Source organism: Neomonachus schauinslandi, chromosome 4 (assembly GCF_002201575.2).
Source record: "Neomonachus schauinslandi chromosome 4, ASM220157v2, whole genome shotgun sequence".
Classification (NCBI taxonomy): domain Eukaryota; kingdom Metazoa; phylum Chordata; class Mammalia; order Carnivora; family Phocidae; genus Neomonachus; species Neomonachus schauinslandi.
In genome coordinates this window covers 106304578-106330067 of record NC_058406.1, presented here as the reverse complement: position 1 = coordinate 106330067, position 25490 = coordinate 106304578, and the positions used below count along the sequence as shown (strand labels likewise).

At 38.4% G+C, this 25490-nt stretch overlaps 1 protein-coding gene across 2 annotated transcripts in view; it reads left to right on the top strand.

The window, feature by feature from the left end:
• Positions 1–25490, top strand: part of PRKDC (protein kinase, DNA-activated, catalytic subunit) — a 247255-nt gene that overhangs the window by 34623 nt on the left and 187142 nt on the right. For both annotated transcript variants that reach the window (XM_044914628.1, XM_044914627.1), the window contains exons 22-27: positions 4613–4719; positions 6762–6852; positions 7937–8100; positions 8775–8927; positions 14747–14854; positions 25092–25318. In XM_044914628.1, coding sequence (XP_044770563.1) covers positions 4613–4719; positions 6762–6852; positions 7937–8100; positions 8775–8927; positions 14747–14854; positions 25092–25318 — 850 coding nt within the window. The remainder of the gene's footprint in view (positions 1–4612; positions 4720–6761; positions 6853–7936; positions 8101–8774; positions 8928–14746; positions 14855–25091; positions 25319–25490) is intronic.

The following is a 25490-nucleotide window of genomic DNA, read 5'->3' as shown; positions in this document are numbered from 1 at the left end:
TTGGTTTGTTTCAAGGAATCATTAAATTCTCAAAGGCTTTCTTCATGGGCTGTTAGTTGTCTTTCTCTCTTTTCCTCAGCTCCTTCCTTTCCATCAGCCTGTCCTCTAGATCACTTATTCTCTCCTCTGCTTTATTGACCCTAGCTGTTAGAGCATCTCATTCATAGCATTTTTAAGTTCCACCTGATTAGTTCTCATTTCTGCCCTTAGAGATTCTGTATTGTCATTTATGCTTTTCTTTCAAGCCTAGCTATTTTTTTAAAGATTTTATTTATTCATTTGAGACAGAGCGATACAGAGAGAGAGAGAGCATGAGCAGGGGGAGAGGCAGAAGCAGGCTCCCTGCTGAGCCAGGAGCCCAATGTGGGGCTTGATCCCAGGACCCTGGGATAATGACCTGAGCCGAAGGCAGACGCTTAATCATCTGAGCTACCCAGGGGCCCCTCAAGCCTAGCTATTAAGTTTATAATTGCTATCATGAATTCTATCTCTGACATCTTACTTATATCCATATTGATTAGCTCTGTGGCAAATAACATTGCCTCTGGTTCTTTCCTTTGTTGTGAATTCCTTCTAGTCATTCTGTCCAGGGAAGGATGAGTGAGCGAATGAACAGAGTCCAAAATGTCAACCATGACCCAAGCAAAATGCACCCTGGAAAAAAATCCAAAGTGGTCGGATGCCACCACAGAAAAACAAACAAAGCCAAAATGAAACTAAACAATAAAAAAGGGTGGGGAAGAGAGACTCTAATCTCACAGTGTGGACAAAGCAGGGTGATTCACTTGTTCCTGATTGAATTTTGGTCTGTGTGTTAGAAGACACTACATCCCAAAATTGCAAAGAAAGCAAAACTTTATATATTTATATATTCAATAAAATTGAGTAGAGTGAAAAAAGGACTGGAATGAAGCATGTGAAAAAATAGAAGTTAAAAAGTGACTTAAAATGTAAGTGGGTAAAATAAGAATTTAGTTGAAAAAGCAAAAAGGTAAAAAAAAAAAAGAAAAGAAATGGAAAATTTTAGACTGAAGGATAAATGAGTTGTGAAGAAACACCTGGAGCTCAATTTACTATTTTTTGCTGGTGCTAGAGTTTTACAGTCTTGTGGGATCCATAAGCTTGTCATTCACCTGTACCTCCAGTCTATCTTCTTGTGGAGGGGTGTGCTGTGTTGCTTCTCAGGTATCTTTGCCTAGGCAGAGTTGGTTCAATGTAAGCTGGTCGTCTGTGTGGCTTCTGTTCCCTGGAAGTTTTCCACGCCTCTTCAGAGGGTCAGAGCAAAAATGGCCATGCCCACATCTCCAGCCCAGAGCCGCAAGATTGCGGTCCCCCCTCTTCAGTAAACCGTCCTGGTCAAACTGTCTCCACTTCTGTGTGCGCCAGACTCTGCAGACTCCCATGGCTTGTGCCCACTGCAACTCTCCAGGGAGGTGGGGAGTTCAAGGGACCCTGGAGTGTCTCTGCGCTTTGTGTCTTTGCAACTGCAAGTGGTTTGGGCTCACGCGCGCACCCTTCTGCGCTGCTCTCAGGTCACGGTTGGGTGCTGCCCTACTGCCCTGTCCAGCGCCACCACCAGAGAGCTGCTGCCCAGTTGTGGGCACAGCCGTTTCATCCCTATCGGGATGGTAAACGGCCTGCACCTTCTAGTCCTTTTCAGGGTGCTCAAAGAGCCGTCTCCCTACTGGCCTTGCTTACAGTTTATGTCCACTGGAGATGAGAGTCCCTTCTGGGCCCGCTGACCATAACCAGTTTCCCCACTCCACTTCCTGGGCTCTCTGTCGGTTCAGGCACCCCAGTTCTTTCTGTGTCTCCTGGGATCTGGAAACTACAGTGACCCTGAGCCCCTTTTAGAAAGGGACGTCTTTCACTGGAGCAGATTTCTAAGGGTCCCGATTTTGTGCTCTGGTGTTCTATCACTTTCCAGGAGCCAACTTATGGAGGCTCCCTCCCCCTCCATTTATCTTCCAGTAGCTCCCTGCAGATTCACAACTCTGCACCTCTTACCTTGCAAAAAGCAGTTGTTTTTCTTTTCTTTTCCTTTTTTTTTTTAAGATTTTATTTATTTTTTTGACAGAGAGATAGCACAAGTAGGCAGAGAGGCAGGCAGAGGGAGAGGGAGAAGCAGACTCCACCGAGCAGGGAGCCTGACGTGGGGCTCGATCCCAGGACCCTGGGATCATGACCTGAGCTGAAGGCAGCCGCTTAACCAACTGAGCCACCCAGGTGCCCCAGCAGTTGTTTTTCTGCTTCTTGAGTTCCAGATATATTTTCTTACATCTCAGGCTGAATTTGTGGGTGTTTAGAATGGTTTGATAGATACCCAGCTAAATTCGAGGGACCAGATGAAACAAGGTCCCCTACTCTCCCGCCATCTTAAGAATGCCCATTTTTTCTTTTTTTTTTTTTTTAAGATTTTATTTATTTGCGAGAGAGAGAATGAGAGAGAGCATGAGAGGGAAGAGGGTCAGAGGGAGAAGCAGACTCCCTGCTCTGCGGGGAGCCTGCTTCTCCCTCTCCCACTCCCCCTGCTTGTGTTCCCTCTCTCGCTGTGTCTCTCTCTGTCAAATAAATAAAATCTTTAAAAACAAACAAACAAACAAAAAAACAAAATTATTAAACTTGTCTCATTTACCAAAGATGTGCCTTAATTATGCAATATGGTTTCCTAAAATGTTTCTGAATTAGTTTTTCTAAGATTTTTTTTTTTTAAGTATGGCACATTTAAAGCCTTATAGTGAATGCTGAAAGCATTTTCACAGAATTACAGGAATATTCATTTTACATTTTACTTTATAAGGCACAACAGAGCTCTTTAAAGAGACTTTATAATCTAATCTATTAATACCCTCCAAATATAGGAGAACATTATGCACGTAGGGAGAAGTAAAGGCCTTTGTCAATTCAGGCACATATATACGCCAGCAGATGCAGAGCATATTGCTTTAGTTCTGCAATTTGAGTCATAGCTCAAGAGACTCAAGAGTGAGACAAGAGACTCAAGAGTGAGACAAAACACTGACCAGTCCAGATATCAAAGAGCTGTTTTTCCCAGTGTGTGAAATTCTGAACTAATTTGAGCTCAAAGAAAAAATACCAAAAAACCCAAAACAAACAAAAATCCAGATCCTCTCTTTATCTCTGGACCATCAGCTAGTGGATCTCTAACATCCGTACACAAAAGGTCACAAAGTGGTAAGCAGAGAAATTCTTAGTTATTGCTCCCACCCATGGAGACTAGCTTATTGGGCATAAGCAAACCAAAAGCACAAAATTATAGAGAGGAGAACTAGACAAAGAGAAAGCAGAGGTAAGGTTCTGTTATCATTTGGGATTCACTCCGGGAGCCAAGAAAAGACATGCTGGGATTAAACCATCCCTGAGGTGTCTTCCAGCAAAGCAGCTTACCTGGCTCTGTCAGCCAATCCACTGGACATCTCCAGAACTAGTGAAAAATAACTTTATAGTTTTAAAACTGTAACTCTACATTGGTATAAAGTGCACGTGTCAAAGATTTTATTTAACTCAGTAGTAATAAAGGAACTAATAAAATGTTAAACTGGCTTCTGCAACCTGAATCTAATCATGAGAAAACATTAGACAAATCAAATAGAGGGACAGTATATAAAATTCCTGGCATATAATTTTTTAAGTGTTCAAATCATGAAATTCAAGGGAAGACTGAAGAACTGTTTCAGTTTAAAGGATACTAAAAAGACAGGACAACTAAATATGACATGGTTCTGAACTAAAGACGTTATTAGGATCGATGCTGGAACATGAATGGAGCTGAGGATTAATTGTGGGTCATGTCTCAAGACAAGTATCCAGATTTGGATAGTTGATGTGGCTGTCACATAGGAGAATGTCCTTGCAGGACTGAAATATTCAGGGATGGTGGGGCATCAGGTTGGTAATTTACTCTTAAGTGGTTCAGGAAGGAAGTTTTGTACCATACTTTAAAATTTTCTCTAAGTTTATGATCATTTCAAAAAAAATTTATAAGGAGATATTTTACAGCTCCTCATTGCTTCTCATTGAGTTTTCACCATAATAGTTTTAGTGTCCCTTGATGATTATTCCTAATATTCATTAATGCTGTGATCGTTGCAAAATAGTAATTTTCCAACTCCATCATTCCCGTATACTAGTTGGCATTTTACTATAAGCAGTAACTTTCTTTTCTCACCTATTTTTATTAGTAGGGACTTGTGGATCCTTACTTTTCCAATGACTCCAATCTTTTATTATTATTAATTTTGAAGCTCAGATTGTTTCAATTTGGCTTTCATATAAAGAATGGGGGCTGGCTGCATTTCTTCAAGCAGCTCCTTACTTCTGGAACCACAAAGTGATTCAGGTTCCTCTTATAAATACAGGTCTGCCCAGTCTCTGGAGTTAGCCACTTCTCCAAGGAACCATGTTCCTTTTAGTAGACAATGATATTTAAACCAGGACAACCACTATAATTTCCTTTTGTTGTCAAAACATTTTAACCATAATTAAAATTAGGATTTTAATGCTTCTATTTGGCAATATTGTGTGTTCCCTAGTATTCATCAAAAAACTGAATGAATGCTATTTAAAATTGATTTTTGTTTACTGTTGATAGATGAGACCAAGAACAATTGGGAAGTGTCAGCACTTTCTCAAGCTGCCCAGAAAGGATTTAATAAAGTTTTATTAAAGCATCTGAAAAAGACAAAGACCATTTCATCAGTAAGAAATCCCTTATATTTTCTTTACCTTAAACAATGCAGAGATTAGATTCTAATGCTTATGAAAAGTAAAAATCTTCATTTAAAATGTTAATTCTTATATATAAATTGCAGTATAGAAATAATTTCAATATGTTTTTAGCTGTAAGAATGTAAGAAATATTAACTCTTTGGTTTATTGTCTTGATCTTGTTTTCCTGTTTTCTTCACCTTCAGATGTATTTAGTGGATAATAAAAAGTAGTATGTTTCATATTCAATAAGCAATCAGAATATTGATATGGGTATGTAAGAGTGAATCATTTACATATTAGATCTTAAAATATATCATTTTATCAAATTTAATTCATGCCAGTTTTTGTGTTTTTTGGTGATAATTTCTTAAGATCAGGTTTTTGGGATGTGGCGTATAATGTAATAGGAAAAAAAGAATAAAGAGAGAAAACAGTATAGAGAAAATATGTATTTTAGGTATGAAGTGAAAATTAAAATTTGAAAAACTTCTTATGTTTAGAACTGATAACGCAAGCTCCAGGGTAAATTCTTTCTACCTCATTATCTTTGACAGCTTTTGATTGAGAGACTGCATACAACTGGAAATGTCTGTCTAAAATATTTAAATTATTTTATCACATATAAATAAGGCAAGTTAAAATTACTTGAGAATACCTCGAGTTTTGCAAATAAAATTTCTTTACAGATACATAATCCCATATTCTCTAGGAGAGTGGTTCTTGAAGTGAGGACCCCTGTGGGTTCCAGGGTACAAGGCCAAAACTATTTTTACTCAGTGACATTTGCACTGTGGTGTAATGGTGGGTAACACTGTTGGTTCCTTAGCACTTTATTAAATCTTGACCCTTGAAGGCATGTCTTTTTAATGTGCTGTGTGATGAAACAGGAAGTATGCATAAAACAGTCTACCGCATAGTGCAGTGTAACAGTTCTCTTCAGGAAAAGCACTTTTGTGATGCTTTGAGCTGTGAGCTCAAGTGGCAACTTATTTCATGAACACCATTTTTACTTGAAAGAACAACTGACAAGACAAACTAGCTATTCAGTATTTGGCAGAGATTTTATCTAAAAAAAATAGAGTGAGCCTGTCACTTCAAAGAAAACATTTGAGATTATTTGTTGCCAATGATAAAATTCAAGCTTTTTAAACAAAAATTAAATTTTGGAAAACTTGAAACCATCACCATGAGCTTGACAGCTTCTCAGTACTTAAAGATTTTTCTGAAGAGATTGGTGATATTAACAAATGTGATTTTTTTTTCCATATGTAATGAAATGTGTCAACATTTGGAAGATCTGCATAACCGAGTAAACCAATATTTTGAGATGACCAGTACATTATGCTACCAAATCATGCATGGGTAAAAAAAATCCGCTCAAAGTGCAAGATAGACCAATGGATTTTAATGTAACAGACCTCACCACTTGTTCAGTTTTAGAGTAGTGTCAAAGAATAACCACAGTTATCTAGAAAGATTATTAAAATACACCCCCCTCTTCCAAGCGTGGCCCAAACAACGTATCACCATAGTTGTTTTCTAGTGAGCCAGACAAAGAGATGCACAAATGTGAAAGTGTCACTTTCCTGAGGTTTTTAAATTTTATTTGGAAAATACAGTTACTTTTCCTAAAACTATGTCATTTGTTAACGTGTAATGGGTTTCATATTTTTAAATAAAATAATAACAATGTCAAGGTTTTAATCTCTAGTATGATAAATATTGATAAATATGACCCACTTTAAAAGTTCTTTGGGGATCCTCAGTATTTTTTAAGGGTATAAAGGGTCCTGCCAAAACTTTGGAGCTGCTGGCCTTGGAAATGGATATCTGACTGCAAAACTGGAAAACATGTGACTTCTTTCCATGAATTTGCAATAATATTAACAGCAGTACTATGTAGATATAATGAGCCATTAAGAGACATTAATAACAGAGAGGGTCGTAAAATAGTTTATTTTTTCCTCTCATAATTCTCTTAATTTTTAACTCTGTTATCATCACATGTATATCATTGTTCAAATTTGCAGAATGAAGCACTGTCCTTAGAAGAAATAAGGATTAGAGTAGTACAAATGCTTGGCTTTCTAGGAGGACAAATAAACAAAAATCTCCTAACAGGTAAACTTTGCTTTAAAATAAATTTACCTCTGTAGATGTATTTGTACTTTAATTTGGATGTGTAAAGATCATGGTATATTCTGGTATTTGCTCCTATATGTGATTTATATATTTTCAAATAAGATTACAAAGAACAGTATTTTGCCTAATGAAATGCTTTGACTATACCCATGCAATCTGGATAATTCACTACTAGTTGGGAAAATGTTCTAGCCTGATTTGTTAAGTACATTTTCCATTTTGAAACAGAATCTAGTTTGACATTTTTTTAAAAATATTAAACATTGTGTCAGGAATTCAAAGTTAATCTTTTTTAAATCCGATATTCTTACACTAATCAAAAACTAATGATGTAATGTATGGTGATTAACATTACATAAAAAAAAAATACGATATTCTTAGTATTTGGATATTTCTAGAGTGTTTTTGACTGGAATCAATATTTTAGATTAGTAAAAATTCATCTGTATTTTTAGTTTTGAAATTTCATATTAAGTATACTAGTGACTTTTGGTTATTTAGGAAGTTAGAACCTATACTGGGAAAGTAAGTTTTACAAAGGGGAGATTTTTAATAAAAATATTGTTCTTTTATCATTTTTCCATATAACACCTAAAATAATTCTTACTGAAAATGGAAATTAAACATTCTAGACTGTTAAATTTGTTTAAAAATAATTTTACTTTTTTTTTTTTTAAAAGATTTTATTTATTTATTTGACAGACAGTGAGAGAGGGAACACAAGCAGGGGGAGTGGGAGAGGGAGAAGCAGGCTTCCCACTGAGCAGGGAGCCCGATGTGGGACTCAATCCCAGGACCCTGGGACCATGACCCTAGCCGAAGGCAGACACTTAACGACTGAGCCACCCAGGCACCCCAAAAAATAATTTTACTTTAAATTGAAGTTAGAAATAGTTTGTCAGTGGTTTCTGATGTTGTAATTACATGTCTGAAGTAAAACAAAACAGAAAAGGAAAGATGAATAACATACTTAACACACTCTTCTTTCACTAATGAATTGTAGAGCAATTGCTATTAGAAAGATTTTGAATGAAAACATGCTCTTCCTGATTTTTTTTAACAGTTGCATCCTCAGATGAAATGATGAAGAAATGTGTGGCATGGGACAGAGAAAAAAGACTCAGTTTTGCAGTACCATTTATAGAAATGAAACCTGTCATTTATCTGGATGTGTTCTTGCCTCGGGTCACAGAATTAGCTCTTTCAGCTAGCGACAGACAAACTAAAGTACTTTTTTCATTACACATTATTTAGAATCTCTGCTTTTTAAAACCTGAATTCCAATATCATTAATTTTATATATTTTCCATAATATGGTAATTAGACAATGATTCAGTTATCAGAAGTAGTTGTCACTGATAAAAAGGAAATATCTAATAGATAATAACCTGGCAAAACATTAATACACCAAGACTGTTCATAATAGAAAATACAGTACAAAGGGCATTTAAAAGTGATTTCCAGTCTGTGCACCGTTATCTCCTTAACCTGGGAGATTAGAAACACATAATCTCAAGTTTTTATGAAATTCATTTGTAAATTTCTGAAGTATTTTAAAAGTATATTTACTAAAAGTGATGGTTGAAAATGTGTTAACAATCGAAGCAAAGTTCTGTAGTAATGGCCACAGTGAAATATATTTCTATGAATGTACTAGTCCCAATTTGTCTAAATCTTTTAAGTTTCAATTCTTACCTCTTGGATACAGACTAAAGTGCCCAGAGCGTTAATTTTACACAAGAAGTGCTACTTCCAGTTAAGTATAATTATATAAATTTATATATTTTACATCTGCTGTAAAAAGTTTCTTTTTAAAGGGCTAAATAGAGTTAACATTTCAAAATATTCTTCCCTTGTAAACCTGGAAACTTAAACTCAGTTGAACTCCTGGCTTATTTTAGGTTGCGGCTTGTGAGCTTTTACACAGCATGGTTATGTTTATGTTGGGAAAAGCCACTCAAATGCCTGAAGGTGATCAAGGTTTCCCACCCATGTACCAGCTCTACAAGCGAACTTTTCCTGTGCTACTTCAACTTGCATGTGATGTAGATCAGGTAAGTGAATGATTTTGAATCTGACACAGTTGCAAAATTGGGTCTAGTTCAGTGACCGTCAGAGCTTGCTGCAGGTTGGAATGCCCTGGGGATCTTAAATACTGCTACTTGGCTGCTGCCCCTTCTGACTGATTTAATTCCTCAGGGATTTGACCTTAGGGATTGGGACTTTTAAAAGCTCTCCTGGTGATTTTTAATGTGCCACAATTTGGGAATGAATCACTGAACAGTTACTGATAGGGTAGGCATCTAAAGCTGAGTTGGCAGTCTCCCCTCATGTAGGGACTTACAGTCTCAAGGAGTGAAGGAGAGATAAGTAACCATGTACAAGATTGCAAATGTTGACAAATGGCCTCTGCCTGATGAATTTGTGGTAAATTCTCCATTGCTGCAATGAAGGAGAAAAAGCTAGAATTCTCAGTTCAGTTGATGAAGCTAGTATATCTCTGATACTAGGGTGCACACATAAAAAAGGAAACTAAGGGGCGCCTGGGTGGCTCAGTTGGTTGGGCGACTGCCTTCGGCTCAGGTCATGATCTTGGAGTCCCGGGATCGAGTCCCGCATCGGGCTCCCTGCTCAGCGGGGGGTCTGCTTCGTCCTCTGACCCTATCCCCTCTCCTGTGTTCTCTCTCTCTCGTTCTCTCTCTCTCAAATAAATAAATAAAATCTTTAAAAAGAAAAAAAAAAAGGAAACTAAATGAAAAACTCATTTGAGGGGCGCCTGGGTGGCTCAGTCATTAAGCGTCTGCCTTCGGCTCAGGTCATGATCCCAGGGTCCTGGGATGGAGCCCCACATTGGGCTCCTTGCTCCACAGGGAGACTGCTTCTCCCTCTGCCTGCCACTCCCCCTGCTTGTGCGCGCTCTCTCTTTCTGATAAACAAAATCTTAAAAAAAAAAAAACAAAAACCTCATTTGAAAATATAGATGGAACATTCTTCACCATATATAAATGAATACAATCCAGCAAAGTATTAAGATGTGCTGTGAATAAATAGGATTTTTGTTTAAAACTGGAAATTCACCACAGAATCAGATTTCAGAAGCAGTGATTGTCACCATAGAAGCCTAAAAGGTATTTGTCCTGCTAAACTAGGAAGAGTTTAATGTTATCTTTAATACGATAAAGAATGTCTCCCTGAAGACTAGAGCCAAATCATCCCCAGGCATGAAGCACTAATGCCTTGTGCTTGGGCCAGGACAGAAGCCCAAGGTGAGGCAGTGAGTTGGCCTGTTGAGGGGCACCTCCAGCACCTAACCAGAGCAGTTCCTGTAGTATGGAGTGGTTGTTTAGTATTACTTCACGTGCACTTAATTAATTATTTGAAGTGGTTAGTATTTGAGCCTCTCACCAGGCTGAGTTCCTTGAGGACAAGGACAGTAGAAAGGAAGAAGAGATTATTATTTTGATTATAATTTTTTTTATTAAACCTGGAAAGCCCAAAAATACCAACTGCTAAACTCGAGGAGTTAGTAAAGGAAGAAGCTGATGAATTACAAAATTCTCATATATGAGTATTCTCATAAATACATACATATATATTTTTTTTCTTTTAGAGAACTGGGGGGGGAGGGGCAGAGGGAGAGAAAGAGAGAGAATCTTAAACAGGCTCCACCCTCAGCGTGGAGCCTGACACTGGGCTTGATGTCATAACACTGAGATCATGACCTGCGCCTACATCAAAAGTCAGACACTCGACTGACTGAGCCACCCAGGCGTCCCAGCATTCTTATATATCTTTAATATTAGTATTGACCACTTGGAAAATATGTAAATATGTTTACAGCATCTCATTAATAGCAGCATCAAATATATATAATGTCTGTAAATAAATTTTAATATGCCAGGTGATGTATATTTTATGAATATAAAATGAGCATGCTCTGTACTTGAGATAGAAGAATCAATATTGTGGGGCACCTGGGTGGCTCAGTTAGTTGAGCATCTGCCTTCGGCTCAGGTCATGATCTCAGGGTCCTGGGATTGAGCCCTGCATTGGGCTCCCTGCTCAGCAGGGAGCCTGCTTCTCCCTCTCCCTGTGCCCCTCCCCTTGCTTGTGCCCCCCCCCCTCTCTCTCTTTCTCAAATAAATGAATGGAATCTTTTTTAAAAAAAAAAGAATTAATATTGAAAAAATGCCGGCTCTTCCCTAATCAGTCATTAAGTTTGGTATCATTCCAGCAGAAAGCCCAGAATTAATTTCATTTTAACCCAAAAAGTAATCTGAAAGAATAAGTGCTTGAGCCTAACCAAGAAAAATTTTGAAAGAGTAGAGTACTAAAGGAAGTCTTGCCTTAGCAGATGTTAAAATGAAATCATGTTAATTATAATAGCATTGAACTAGGCACAGATAGATTGGTGGGAGGATCTTATAGCTGCCAAGTGGACTCGTGTATACATAAAAATTGTATATATGGTAGAAGAGGCTTTCTAAGTTAGAAATGGATCATTTAGTAAATCATATTAGGCCAGTTGGCTAACATGAAAAATTAATTTCAAATTAAGAGAAGGAAAAACAAACTATATTACAGAAAAATGTAATGAGCTATAACATGTCTGTGTGTATCTTTGGATCAGAATGGTCTTTTTCATTGATAAAATATGTTACTTAATATAGAAACACATGAAGCTAAAAGTGAATCTCCATCTCATCACCCCTTTCCCACTCTTATTCCCCTTGGAAAAGCCACTTTCTCCTCTGCTGAAAGGTTGGTGAATATATGCCCAGATCTTTGTAAAAACATGTTTTCACAAACATGCATATTCAAAAACTTTTATGTACAAAATGTGATTTCTGCTACTTGGATGGACTTTGTTATCATTACATTATAGGCATCCTTCCACGTCTTTCCCTAAAGTCTGCATAGAAAGGGAGATTTTCCTACAAAATATAGAAGCAGATATATGGAAGAAAAATATTAACGTCTTGACAGTTTTGACTTTATAAATGCTTAAAAATACTGAATGGCACAAAAAACACAATTTTTCTATGTACATAACGTAGGGAAATTTTTTTGCAACACTCTAGTGAGGATAAAAGAGCCTTAAATGGGCAAGTGGATAAAGAACACAAATAGAGGGGCGCCTGGGTGGCTCAGTCGTTAGGCATCTGCCTTCGGCTCAGGTCATGATCCCAGGGTCCTGGGATCGAGCCCTGCATCGGGCTCCCTGCTCCGCGGGAAGCCTGCTTCTCCCTCTCCCACTCCCCCTGCTTGTGTTCCTGCTCTCGCTATCTCTCTCTCTGTCAAATAAATAAAATATTAAAAAAAAAAAAACCACAAATAGACAGTTGATAAATGAAGAGATATATATAGCCAATGAAAGATACTTTTAAATATTTCATCTTTTTAGTAAACAAGGAAATTCAAATTAAAATGATATTGTTTACATCTATTGTCAAATATTTTATCTTATTATTATTTTTTTAAAGATTTTATTTATTTATTTGAGAGAGAGAGAGAGCACAGGCACAGGGACCAGCAGAAGGAGAGGGAGAAGCAGCCTCCCCAGCTCTGAACAGAGAGCCCAATGTGGGGCTGGATCCCAAGACCCTAGGATCATGACCTGAGCTGAAGGCAGATGCTTAACCGGCTGAGCCACACAGGCCGCCCCTATTGTCAAATACTTTAAAAAATTGACAGTGTTTAGTGTTGGCAAGCATGTAGGGAAAGGACCTTGAGAGTTGTGGCTGGTGGGAATGTGAATGGACCCAGGCTATAGGTGGGCAGAGCAAAAGGCTGGGTGACCTGCACCCTGGACCAATACTTTGATTACTACAGATATGCTCAGAACAGTGTATGTGACTTTTCAGTGATTTCTTCCTAATAGTCAAAAATACCTGCATTTCTAATAATAGGATTTGGGCAACTGGATCATGGTATATCTATATATGAGATACGAGGCAGCTAATAAAATATTGATATAGCTTATGTATTTATATGAAAATACTCAAAATTAAGAGGAAAAGTGGTTACAAAAATGTGTATTTATTTTTACATATGCATATATGTATATTTAAATGTGTGTAAATAAAATATTTTGAAAGTTACAGTGATTTTGAATGTTCTCAGTCATTATCTTTGGGATATAGGATTGTAGATATAGTTTTCTACATTTTCTGTAATTTCTATAAGATGTGTATATGTATATATATACATTTGTGTGTATGCATGTGTATTATATGTATATAATTTACTTACTATGGATAAGAGAGTATAATTCTTTTGGGAAAAAAAAGTGATGCTTTAAGACCAAGTTAAACTTCCACACTTAAAGGTAAGAACTTGGGGCGCCTGGGTGGCTCAGTCGGTTGAGCGTCTGCCTTCAGCTCAGGTCATGATCCCAGGGTCCTGGGATCAAGCCCCGCATCGGGCTCCCTGCTCGGCAGGAAGCCTGCTTCTCCCTCTCCCACTCCTCCCCCTGCTTGTGTTCCCTCTCTTGCTGTGTCTCTCTCTGTCAAATAAATAAATAAATAAATAAATAAATAAAATCAATCTTTAAAGGTAAGAACTTTTACTTTGATTAATCCTAAGGTTAGAAAGATACTCTTTTGGGGAAAAATATCCAAGGGCAAGAGGACTGTGTTGTTTAGTCTGAGTCCCAAGACATTTTACATGGTTTTGACATGATATACATACCAAAGTGCTTCATTCTTGAGCTCAGTGTCAGTGGGGAGATAGAACTCCCCTGGATTTCTTGGTATTTCTATAGGAGCCTTAGCCTTCTGAGACACAGAAATGTTTAAGATACAAAGTTTGCCTTCATTTCTGCCATAAACATTTTACTTTTCATATATAATGAGGATTAGATATGTAATCATTTGTGTAGGTAATTGCTATGATCCAAAAGGATAATAAGACCTCTTTTAACTACCCAAGAGATCACATGGTCACACCAGACTAGGCCACCACGTTAAGCTCCCAAGGTTCCGGGAAGATGAGTACTGTCTCCCTGGGTATTATCTTTCAGAGGGGAGGAGTCCAGGCCTGGCAGACATCTGGGATTGTAAAAGCCAGAGACCCACAAGGCTCTCTGCTCCTGGAGAAACTTTATTTACATTCTAGAAGGTTGGAGTGAGAACCCAAGATTTTTTCCATCCCAAGCTCCAAGTAGTAAAGATTTTACTCCTTCTTTTTGGCAGGGTGAGAGAGTTGATTCTTTGTCCTTTATCTCTTCTGTGATATGGGCTTTAAAGTTTGTATACGTAGGGTGTTGATCTGACTTTCATTTTGTCACCACAAGGGTGTGAATCACGCTGTAGGGAACCACATGGTCATTATTTGCCTTTTTTTTGGGAGAGAGAGGGAGAGGGAGAACAGGGTGGGGGGGATAGGGCTGAAGGAGAGGGAGAGAGAGAATCTTAAGCAGGCTCCATGCTAGGCATTGGGGCTCAATCTCATGACCCTGAGATCATGACCTGAGCTGATATCAAGAGTCGGATGCTTAACCGACTGAGCCACCCAGGCACCTGGTCAGTATTTGCTTTTTAGTTGAATAATGATAATGTCTCTGATCCAGAATACCTTATATGCATGTTTAGGGTCAAATTAATGAAGATAAATATTTTTAAGAAACAAACAATATTTGCCTCCATAATTGAAGAACAATAAGTTTTAGTATGCATATTTTTCTCTGCTGGACTCAGGAAACAGCGAAGAAGAGCTAGAAAGAACATGTTCATCATTGAATTTTAACTAGAAAAGGAAACTAATAAAACCACTGTATTATTACTTAATTTTTCCTGTCATTTAGACAGAACTCTTTCCAATATTACATTACTTTACCACAAAGAAAATAAACTCTAATGGTATTGTTCTTCAGGTGACAAGGCAACTATATGAGCCCCTAGTTATGCAACTGATTCACTGGTTCACAAACAATAAGAAATTTGAAAGTCAGGATACTGTCGCCTTACTAGAAACGATATTGGTAAGTAATGGTTGATTCTTTTCCTGTTATTTGCATTGACTAGTTATATTTGATCTATGTTTAGAACTTTAAGAAAAATTACCTGTCAAGATATCAAAATGTAGCTTATAGCTAGGTCATATTGTCTTTTTTCTTTTGTTTTAGAGAATTTGTGAAATGACATTTTAACCGACAGGATGCCATAGTTATTTACTGAAGTGTTACTTTTAAATATCTACAAGCAGTGTGCACATTTTTTAAGATTTACTTATTTGAGAGAGAGAGAGCACACAAAAGTGGGGGAAGGGGCAAAGGGAGAGAATCCTCAAGCAGACTCCCTGCTGAGTGCAGAGCCTGACATGGGCCTCGATCCCATGACCCATGAGATCATGACCTGAGCCAAAACTAAGAGTTAGATGCTCAACCGACTGAGCCACCCAGGTGCCCCTACACATTTTGTTGTTGTTATTTTGTCCTCTTTTTTGGGAGAGTGGTTGTAAATTGACAGACTTCATTATGTTAAGGCTCTGTGTGTGTGTGTGTGTGTGTAGAGCAGAAGGAGTGAATAAGAATGTGCTTAGACTTTCCATCAGTTGCAATACCCTCTTTAAAAAAAAAAAATCTATAGTACAATAATTAAGAGTAAAAGGAATTTTTTGAGCTTATCCAGTTTTCTCCTGCATTCAGATTCGACAACTAAAGAGCCCTAGAAAGAGTATCCATCCATTTCTGTAGAACTATCCTGAGACTGTAAAGTAGAATCATTAAGATTTGATCACTAGTTCATTGAAGGCAGAATCAGGGAGGTCAGCTAAAGCCTTAGTGTCTTTTGACACTGATTTTATTATAATTTTCTGAGTTTTTGCAAATGAGTTTACATTGGATTCCTTTAAATGTCATCATATTTGATTTTACGTATTTTTTCATCCAATAATTTGGTTTTGTCATATATTGACTTTGGAATCAGAAGCTCCAGTTAAGTGGATAGCAAGTTCATCCAAACAGACTTCTTTTAATTCCATGTTTTTGTAAACTGATTCCAATTTGAATGTGTGTGTCACTTTCTGTTAACTTTGAGAGGAGCCAGAGGAAATGGGGAATTTGACATTGGGCATCTGGACAGAGGAAATAAAGGCAGTAGGTGCTTGGTGTGTTTGTGAGGATTTCGGCTGTTGTGTTTTGCTTGCATGGGAGCATATTGCGAGGCAGGCTGGGAAGACATGTCAGGCAGAGCAGCAGAACATTGCATGTAGGGCAACCACATGCTCCAGTTTTCCCAAGACAGTCCTGATTATACTGGTTGTGTATGTGTCTCTCTTCATTCTCAGAGTTACCCTAGTTGGATGCCATGTTGTGGGCAGTGGGAGTTACTGAACATTTTAAATTAGGATGGTGACATGGTATCTGTGGTTTAATTCCCTGCAGTGTCTACCAGTGAGTCTTGCCTATAATAAATACATTTAATTAAATTTAACTTGCGGCTTGTTTTCATTCAGATGAATTTATTCTAATGTTTCTATTCTGAAGTTTCTGTCTAAGCTGTTTCTCTTGCCCTCTTGATCCTTGAAGGGGCTTAAGTAAGGGTTTCAGAAAGAAATCAGATAAGATCATGATAATGTAAAGTGAGATAGTTGAGGAAAGGAAAGGTAAAGGAGGAAATGTGAAGTTGGTACAGCGCTTGAGTGAAAGCATGTCTATAGGTTTCCCAGGAAGAATTGCTAATTCCCTAATGTCACCACATGCTTTATTTACCACTGCTCTGAGAAGCAGTAAGTATCACCTCTTCACATTTCCACAGTTAATTGCTTCTTGAATTCGAAATAGCACTGTAATCAAAGATTTTGCATGTAGCAAATAACTGGGATGTTAGGTAGAAGAACTCCCTTATTTCAGTGTTCAGTATAGTTTTTCAAGTTAAACCTTTCCTACACAGATCTAAGAGGGAATTAGGTCTAGAAGGAAACAAAAACATTCAAATTTCCTTCTTTGCATTTTTTTTCAGATATTTAAAAATGGCGCCTCTAGGAGACTGCTTTTATGGAAACTTATATTTTCAGAACCACATTTCCATGTGATTTTTCTTTTTTTTTTTTTTTGTTTCTGTATTTCTTTTGCTTTTTTTTTTAATTAACATATTATTTGTTTTGGGGTACAGGTCTGTGATTCATGGGTCTTACACAATTCACAGCGCTCACCATAGGACATACCCTCCCCAATGTCCATCACCCAGCCACCCCATAACTCCCACCACCCTCCACTCCACCAACCCTCAGTTTGTTTGCTGAGATTAAGAGTCTCTTATGGTTTGTCTCCCTCTCTGGTTTCATCTTGTTTCATTTTTCCCTCCCTTCCCCTATGGTCCTCTGTCTTGTTTCTCAAATTCCTCATATCAGTGAGATCATATGATATTTGTTTTTCTCTGATTGACTTATTTCACTTAGCATAATACCCTCTAGTTCCCTCCACATTGTTGCAAATGGCAAGATTTCATTTTTTTGGATGGCTGCATAATATTCCATTTTGTATATATATATATATATATATATATATATATATATATACCACATCATCTTTATCCATTCATCTGTTGATGGACATCTTCGCTCTTACCATAGTTTGGCTATCATGGACATTATTGCTACAAACATTGGGGTGCATGTGCCCCTTCGGATCACTACATTTGTATCTTTGGGAAATATCCAGTTGTGCAGTTGCTGGGTCGTAGGGTAGTTCTATTTACAACATCTGGAGGAACCTCCATACTGTTTTCCAGAATGGCTGCACCAGCTTGCATTCCTACCAACAGTGTAGGAGGGTTCACCTTTCTCTGCATCCTCGCCAACATCTGTCGTTTCCTGACTTGTTAATTTTAGCCATTCTGACTGGTGTGCGGTGGTATCTCATTGAGGTTTTTTGATTTGTATTTCTCTGATGCCGAGTGATGTTGAGCACTTTTTCATGTGTCTGTTGGCCATTTGGATATCTTCTTTGGAAAAATGTCTGTTCATGTCTTCTGGCCATTTCTTGATTGGATTATTTGTTCTTTGGGTGTTGAGTTTGATTAAGTTCTTTATAGACTTTGGATACTAGCCCTTTATCTGATATGTCATTTAAAAATATCTTCTCCCATTCCATAGGTTGTCTTTGGGTTTTGTTGATTGTTTCCTTTGCTGTGCAAAAGCTTTTTATCTTGATGAAGTCCCAATAGTTCCTTTTTGCCCTTGCTTCCCTTGCCTTTGGCGATGTTTCTAGGAAGAAGTTGCTGCGGCTGAGGTCAAAGAGGTTGCTGCCTGTGTTCTCCTCTAGGATTTTGATGGATTCCTGTCTCACATTTAGGTCTTTCATCCATTTTGAGTCTATTTTTGTGTGTGGTGTAAGGAAATGGTCCAGTTTCATTCTTCTGCATGTGGCTGTCCAATTTTCCCAACACCATTTGTTGAAGAGACTGTCTTTTTTCCATTGGACATTCTTTCCTGCTTTGTCGAAGATTAGTTGACCATAGAGTTGAGGGTCCATTTCTGGGCTCTTTTCTTTTCCACTGATCTGTGTGTCTGTTTTTGTGCCAGTACCATACTGTCTTGATGATGACAGCTTTGTAATAGAGCTTGAAGTCCGGAATTGTGATGCCGCCAGCTTTGCTTTTCTTTTTCAACATTCCTCTGGCTATGCGGGGTCTTTTCCGGTTCCATACAAATTTTAGGATTATTTGTTCCAGCTCTGTGAAAAATATCCATGGTATTTTGATAGGGATTGCATTGAATGTGTAGATTGTTCTAGGTAGCATAGACATTTTCACAATATTTGTTCTTCCAATCCATGAGCATGGAACGTTTTTCCATTTCATTATGTCTTCCTCAATTTCTTTCATGAGTATTCTATAGTTTTCTGAGTACAGATTTTTGCCTCTTTGGTTAGATTTATTCTTAGGTATCTTATGGTTTTGGGTGCAATTGTAAAGGGGATCGACTCCTTAATTTCTCTTTCTTCTGTCTAGTTGTTGTTGTATAGAAATGCAACTGATTTCTGTGCATTGATTTTATCTCCTGTCACTTTAATGAATTGCTATATGAGTTCTAGCAGTTTTGGGGTGGAGCCTTTGGATTTTCCACATAAAGTATCATATCATCTGCAAAGAGTGAGAGTTTCACTTCTTCTTTACCGATTCGGATGCCTTTTATTTCTTTTTGTTGTCTGATTGCTGAGGCTAGGACTTCTGGTACTATGTTGAATAGCATGATGAGAGTGGACATCCCTGCCGTGTTCCTGACCTTAGGGGAAGAGCTCTCAGTTTTTCCCCATTGAGAATGATATTTGCTCTGGGTTTTTCATAGATGGCTTTTATGATATTGAGGTATGTACTCTCTATCTAAACCCTCTGAAGAGTTTTGATCAAGAAAGGATGCTGTACTTTGTCAAATGCTTTTTCTGCATCTATTGAGAGGATCATGTGGTTCTTATTCTTTCTTTTATTAATATTTTGATTTGCGGATGTTGAACCAACCTTGCAGCCCAGGGATAAATCCCACTTGGTCGTGGTGAATAATCCTTTTAATGTACTGTTGGATCCTATTGGCTAGTATTTTGGTGAGAATTTTTGCATCCATGTTCATCAAGGATATTGGTGATCAGGCAAAAAAAAAAATGTGATCAGGCAGGAGACTAGAACAAAGCCATACACTAGCCATAATTCTCCTTTTTGATGGGGTCTTTGTCTGGTTTTGGGATCAAGGTAATGCTGGTCTCATAAAATGAATTTAGAAGTTTTCCTTCCATTTGTATTTTTTGGAACAGTTTGAGAAGAATAGGTATTAATTAAATGTTTGGTAGAATTCTCCTGGGAAACCATCTGGCCCTGGGCTCTTGATTGTTGGAGATTTTTTTTTTTTTAAGATTTTTATTCATTTGAGACACAGAGATACACAGAGAGAGAGCATGAGCAGGGGGGAGAGGCAGAGAGAGAGGGAGAAGCAGGCTCCCCGCCGAACCAGGAGCCAGATGCAGGGCTCAATCCTAGGACCCTGGGATCATGACCTGAGCCGAAGGCATACGCTTTACCATCTGAGCCACCCAGGTGCTCCATGTTGGGAGATTTTTGATTACTGCTTCAATTTCCTTACTGGTTATGGGTCTGTTCAGGTTTTCTGTTTCTTACTGGTTCAGTTTTGGTAGTTTATAAATCTCTAGGAATGCATCCATTTCTTCCAGATTATCTAATTTGCTGGCATATAGTTGCTCATAATATGTTCTTATAATTATTTGTATTTCTTTGGTATTGGTTGTGATCTCTCCTCTTTCATTCATGATTTTTTTTTTATTTGGGTCATTTCTGTTTTTTGTTTTTTTTTTTTTTTTATTTATTTATTTGAGAGTGAGAATCGGAGAGAGAGAGAGTACATGAGAGGGGGCAGGGTTAGAGGGAGAAGCAGACTCCTCGCCGAGCAGGGAGCCCGATGCGGGACTCAATCCAGGGACTCCAGGATCATGACCTGAGCTGAAGGCAGTTGCTTAACCAACTGAGCCACCCAGGCGCCCCCATTTCTGTTTTCTTTTTGATAAGTCTGGCCAGGGGTTTATCAATCTTATTAATTCTTTCAAAGAACCAGCTCCTAGTTTTGTTGATCTGTTCTACTGTTCCTCTGGTTTCTATTTCATTGATTTCTGCTCTGAAATTTATTATTACTCGTACTCTGCTTGGTTTAGGCTTTATTTGCTGTTCTTTCTTCAGCTCCTTTAGGTGTAGGGTTAGGTTGTGTATTTGAGACTTTTCTTGTTTCTTGAGAAAGGCTTGTATTGCTATATACTTTCCTCTTAGAACTGCCTTTGCTGCATCCCAACAATTTTGAAAGTTGTGTTTTCATTTTCATTTGTTTCCATGATTTTTTTTAATTCTTTAGTTTCCTGGTTGACCCATTCATTCTTTAGTAGGATGCTCTTTAGCCTCCATGGATTTGAGTTCTTTCCAACTTTCCTCTTGTGATTGAGTTCTAGTTTCAAAGCATTGTGGTCTGAAGATATGCAGGGAATGATCCCAATCTTTTGGTACCAGTTGAGACCTGATTTGTGACCTAGGATGTGATCTATTCTGGAGAATGTTCCATGGGCACTAGAGAAGAATGTGTATTCTGTTGCTCTGGAATGAAATGTTTTGAATATATCTGTGAAGTCCATTTGGTCCAGTGTGTCATTTAAAACCTTTATTTCTTTGTTGATCTTTTGCTTAGAAGATCTGTCCATTTCACTGAGGAGGGTGTTAAAGTCCCCTACTATTGTTGTATTATTGTTGATGTGTTTCTTTGATTTTGTTCTTAATTGGCTTATATAATTGGCTGCTCCCATGTTAGGGGCATAGATACTTAAAACTGTTAGATCTTCTTGTTGGATAGACCCTTTAAGTATGATATAGTGTCCTTCCTCATCTCTTATTATAGTCTTTGGTTAAAAATTTAATTTGTCTGATATAAGGATTGCCACCCCAGCTTTCTTTTGATGTCCATTAGCATGGGAAATGGTTTTCCACCCCCTCACTTTAAATCTTGAGGTCTCTTTGAATCTAAATTGAGTCTCTTGCAGACAGCATATTGATGGGTCTTGCTTTTTAATCCAATCTGATACCCTGTGTCTTTTGATTGAGGCATTTAGCCCATTTACATTCAGGGTAACTATTGAAAGATATGATTTTAGTGCCATTGTATTGCCTATAAGGTGACTGTTACTGTATATTGTCTCTGTTCCTTTCCGGTCTCTGTTACTTTTAGGCTCTCTCTTTACTTAGAGGACCCTTTTCAGTATTTCTTGTATGGCTGGTTTCGTGTTTGCAAATTCCTTTAGTTTTTGTTTGTCCTGGAAGCTTTTTATCTCTCCTTCTATTTCCAATGACAGCCTAGCTGGTTATAGTGTTCTTGGCTGCATATTTTTCCCGTTTAGTGCTGTGAATATATCCTGCCAGTCCTTGCTGGCCTGCCAGGTCTCTGTGGATAGGTCAGCTGCTAATCTAATGTTTCTACCATTATAGGTTACAGAGCTCTTGTCTCGAGCTGCTTTCAGGATTTTCTCTTTGTCTCTGAGACTTGCAAGTTTTACTATTAGATGTCGGGGTGTTGACCTATTTTTATTGATTTTGAGGGGGGTTCTCTGTGCCTCCTGGATTTTGATGCCTGTTTCCTTCCCCAAATTAGGGAACATTTGCTCCAATATACCTTCTGCCCCCCTCTCTCTTTCTTCTAATTCTGGGATCCCAATTATTCTAATATTGTTTCATCTTATGGTATCACTTATCTCTCAAATTCTGCCCTCATGATCCAGTAGTTGTTTCTCTCTCTTTTTCTCACCTTCTTTATTCTCCATCATTTGGCCTTCTCTATTACTAATTCTCTCTTCTGCCTCATTTATCCTAGCAGTTAAAGTCTCCATTTTTGATAGCATCTCATTAATAGCCTTTTTGATTTCAACTTGGTTAGATTTTAGTTATTTCTCCAGAAAGGGTTTCTTTAATAACTTCCATGCTTTATTCAAGCCCAGCTAGTATCTTTAAAATCATCATTCTGAACTCTAGGTCTGACATCGTAGTAATGTCCGTATTGAGTAGGTCCCTGGCAGTTGGTACTGCTTCTTGTTCTTTTTTTTTTTTGAGGTGATTTTTTCCATCTTGTCATTTTGTCCAGATAAGAATAGATGAATGAGAGAACAAAATACTAAAAGAGTAACAGTGACCCCAGAAAAATATGCACTAAACAAATCAGAAGAGACCCAAAACCAGGGTTAAAGAAAGGAAAAAAAAGGGAAAGAAAAAAAAAAAGAATATGATCAGGCTGGTGAATAGAACAGAGCCACACACTAGATTTTGGGTGTATTTTGGTCTATTAGAATAAACTGCCTCCCCCCCCCAAAAAAAGAAAGAATAAAGTGCCTCTCCAAACTTTAAAGAATAAAACACTTATATATATCCAAAAATAAGAGTAAATACATTGAAGTGATGGAATATGACTGTAAAGATGAAAATTAAAGATTTTAAAAAAGGAATTGATAAGAAGTTGGTTGAAAAAAGAAAGAAGAAAAATTTAAAAAAAAATGTGATTAGGCAGGAGACTAGAACAAAGCCATACACTAGAGATTTAGGGTATATTTTGGTCTGTGAGAGGAAACTGTATCCCAAAATTTTAAAGAAAGAGAAACGTGTATATATATATATATATATATATATATACACAAAATATAAGGTTAAATACAATGAAGGGATAGAATATGGTTGTAAAAAGGAAAATTAAAAAAGATTTTTAAAAAGGAATTGGGGGCACCTGGGTGGCTCAGTCGTTAAGCGTCTGCCTTCGGCTCAGGTCATGATCCCAGGACGGATCGAGCCCCACATCGGGCTCCCTGCTCGGCGGGAAGCCTGCTTCTCCCTCTCCCACTCCATCTGCTTGTGTTCCTGCTCTCGCTATCTCTGTGAAATAAATAAAATCTTTAAAAAAATAAAAATAAAAAGGAATTGTTAAGTTGTTGGTTGAAAATGAAAGAAAAATTTTTTTAAAAAAGAAAATGAAAATTTAAAAAATTAATATGGAAGACTAAAGAATCATGGGAAAAACACCATGATTTCTATGTGCTGTATTCCCCTAGCTCTGGAGTTTTGCAGTTCTCATTGATTGGTAAACTTGGTCTTGGCTGGATGTTTTTGCTGATCTTCGGCGAGGAGGGGCCTGTTGCCATGGTTCCCAAATGTCTTTGCCCGAGGCTGAATTGCCCCGCCCTTCCCGGGGCGGACTAAGTAATCTGCTCAGGTTTGCTCTCGGGAGCTTTTATTCCCTGAAAGCTTTCTCTACAACTTTGGACTACGAGAGTGAAAATGGCAGTCTCCCGATCTCTGGTGCTGGAGGAGCTGAGAACTTGGGGCCCCACTCCTCAGTGCGCCCCCGGAGAAAAGCAGTCAATCACTCCCGTCTCCCCGGTCTCCAGCTGCACTCCGTGCTCATCCAGCCTTTGACCGAGCGTTTCTATCTCTGGCACACGACCCAGTGTGGAGTCTCCAAACCCAGCAGATCCCTGCAGTGTGCTCCCGCGCTGCTCCTCCCGGGGGAGGAAGGGGAGTCTCCCCGGATCTGCCGTTTGTTGGGTCCCTGCTGGAAGAGCAGTGGCTCGACTGTGCCGTGGATCACAGTTTATGGCAACTCTGAGCTGAGAGCCCACTCCTCGGCTCCGTCTGTGCAGCCGGTTTCCCTGCTCTGATACCTGGGAGTTCTGCCACACTCAGGCACCCCTGGTCTTCCTGTGACCCCGAGGGTCCTGAGATCACACTGTCCCAGCAAGGGTTCCACCCCCCGCTTAGCCACTGGAGTCATGTCCCTCAGCAGAGCCGACTTCTATAAGTTCCGATTTTGTGCCCCGCTGCTCTGTCACTTGCTGGTAGCGGCTGATGGAGGCTCCCTCCCCCCGCCATTTATCTTCCCAAATATCTCCTCGGATTCACTTCTCCGCACATCCTACCTTCCATAAAGTGGTCATTTTTCTGTTCAGAGAGTTGCTGCTATTCTTCAATCTCCTGTTGAGTTTGTAGGTGTTCAGAGTGCTTTGATACCTATCTAGCTTAATTCCTGGGACCAGACGAAATTTAGGTCTCCTCCTCCACCGCCATCTTGCTTCTCCCCCATGATTTTTCTTTATGTAGCATTACAGTTCTCTTGGAACCCAGAAGGATCTTATTTTCTTTAACCTTAATAAAGCATCTCAAATACTGTTATAAGGTAAAATCACCAGAGAAACTTTTAGGATATAGCTATTGGGTTCCTTCAGGGAAAGGAAGAAATTTTGTTACTACATAATTAAAATAGTCTTTTTTTCATGGATTTTTCAGTTTCTTAGTTTTTTGTTTGTTTTTTGTTTTGTTTTTTAAAGATTTTATTTATTTGGCAGAGAGGGAGAGAGCAAGCAGAAGCAGGGGGAGCAGCAGACGGGAGAAGCAGGCTCCTCGCTAAGCAGGGAGCCCGATGTGGGGCTTGATCCCAGGACTCTGGGATCATAACCCCAGCTGAAGGCTCAGCTGACTGAGCCACCCAGGCGTCCCGTTTCTTAGTTTTTTGGAAAGAAAGTGTTTTCATTATGTCAAAACGACATTGTTATTAGAGTTTAGTTTCTAAACCATCTGATTGGTTTTACTTTTGCTTATTTTTTCTTGAATAGTGCTCTAAATTAATTTTCACAACATGCTGTAGTTATACTCAGAAAAGACCAGGGTGTTCAGTTGACATCTTATGTTTTGTTTTAGGATGGAATTGTAGACCCTGTTGACAGTACTTTAAGAGATTTTTGTGGTCGGTGTATTCGCGAATTCCTCAAATGGTCCATTAAGCAGACAACACCGCAGCAGCAGGAAAAAAGTCCAGTAAACACCAAATCGCTTTTCAAGCGACTGTACAGCTTTGCCCTTCACCCTAATGCTTTCAAGAGGCTAGGAGCATCACTTGCCTTTAATAATATCTATAGGGAATTCAGGTAAGTAAGCCATATGACAGGGAAGAATATAAAATAAGTTCTTGAAATTTTTAGTAGTGATTGTGAAAAGTGCTGTTTATGTATCCATGTATTCGTATATCAGGCATTTAGTTAACTATTATGTGTCAGATGCTGTGCTATTTTCTAGGGATTAAAAAATGAATTAAAATAC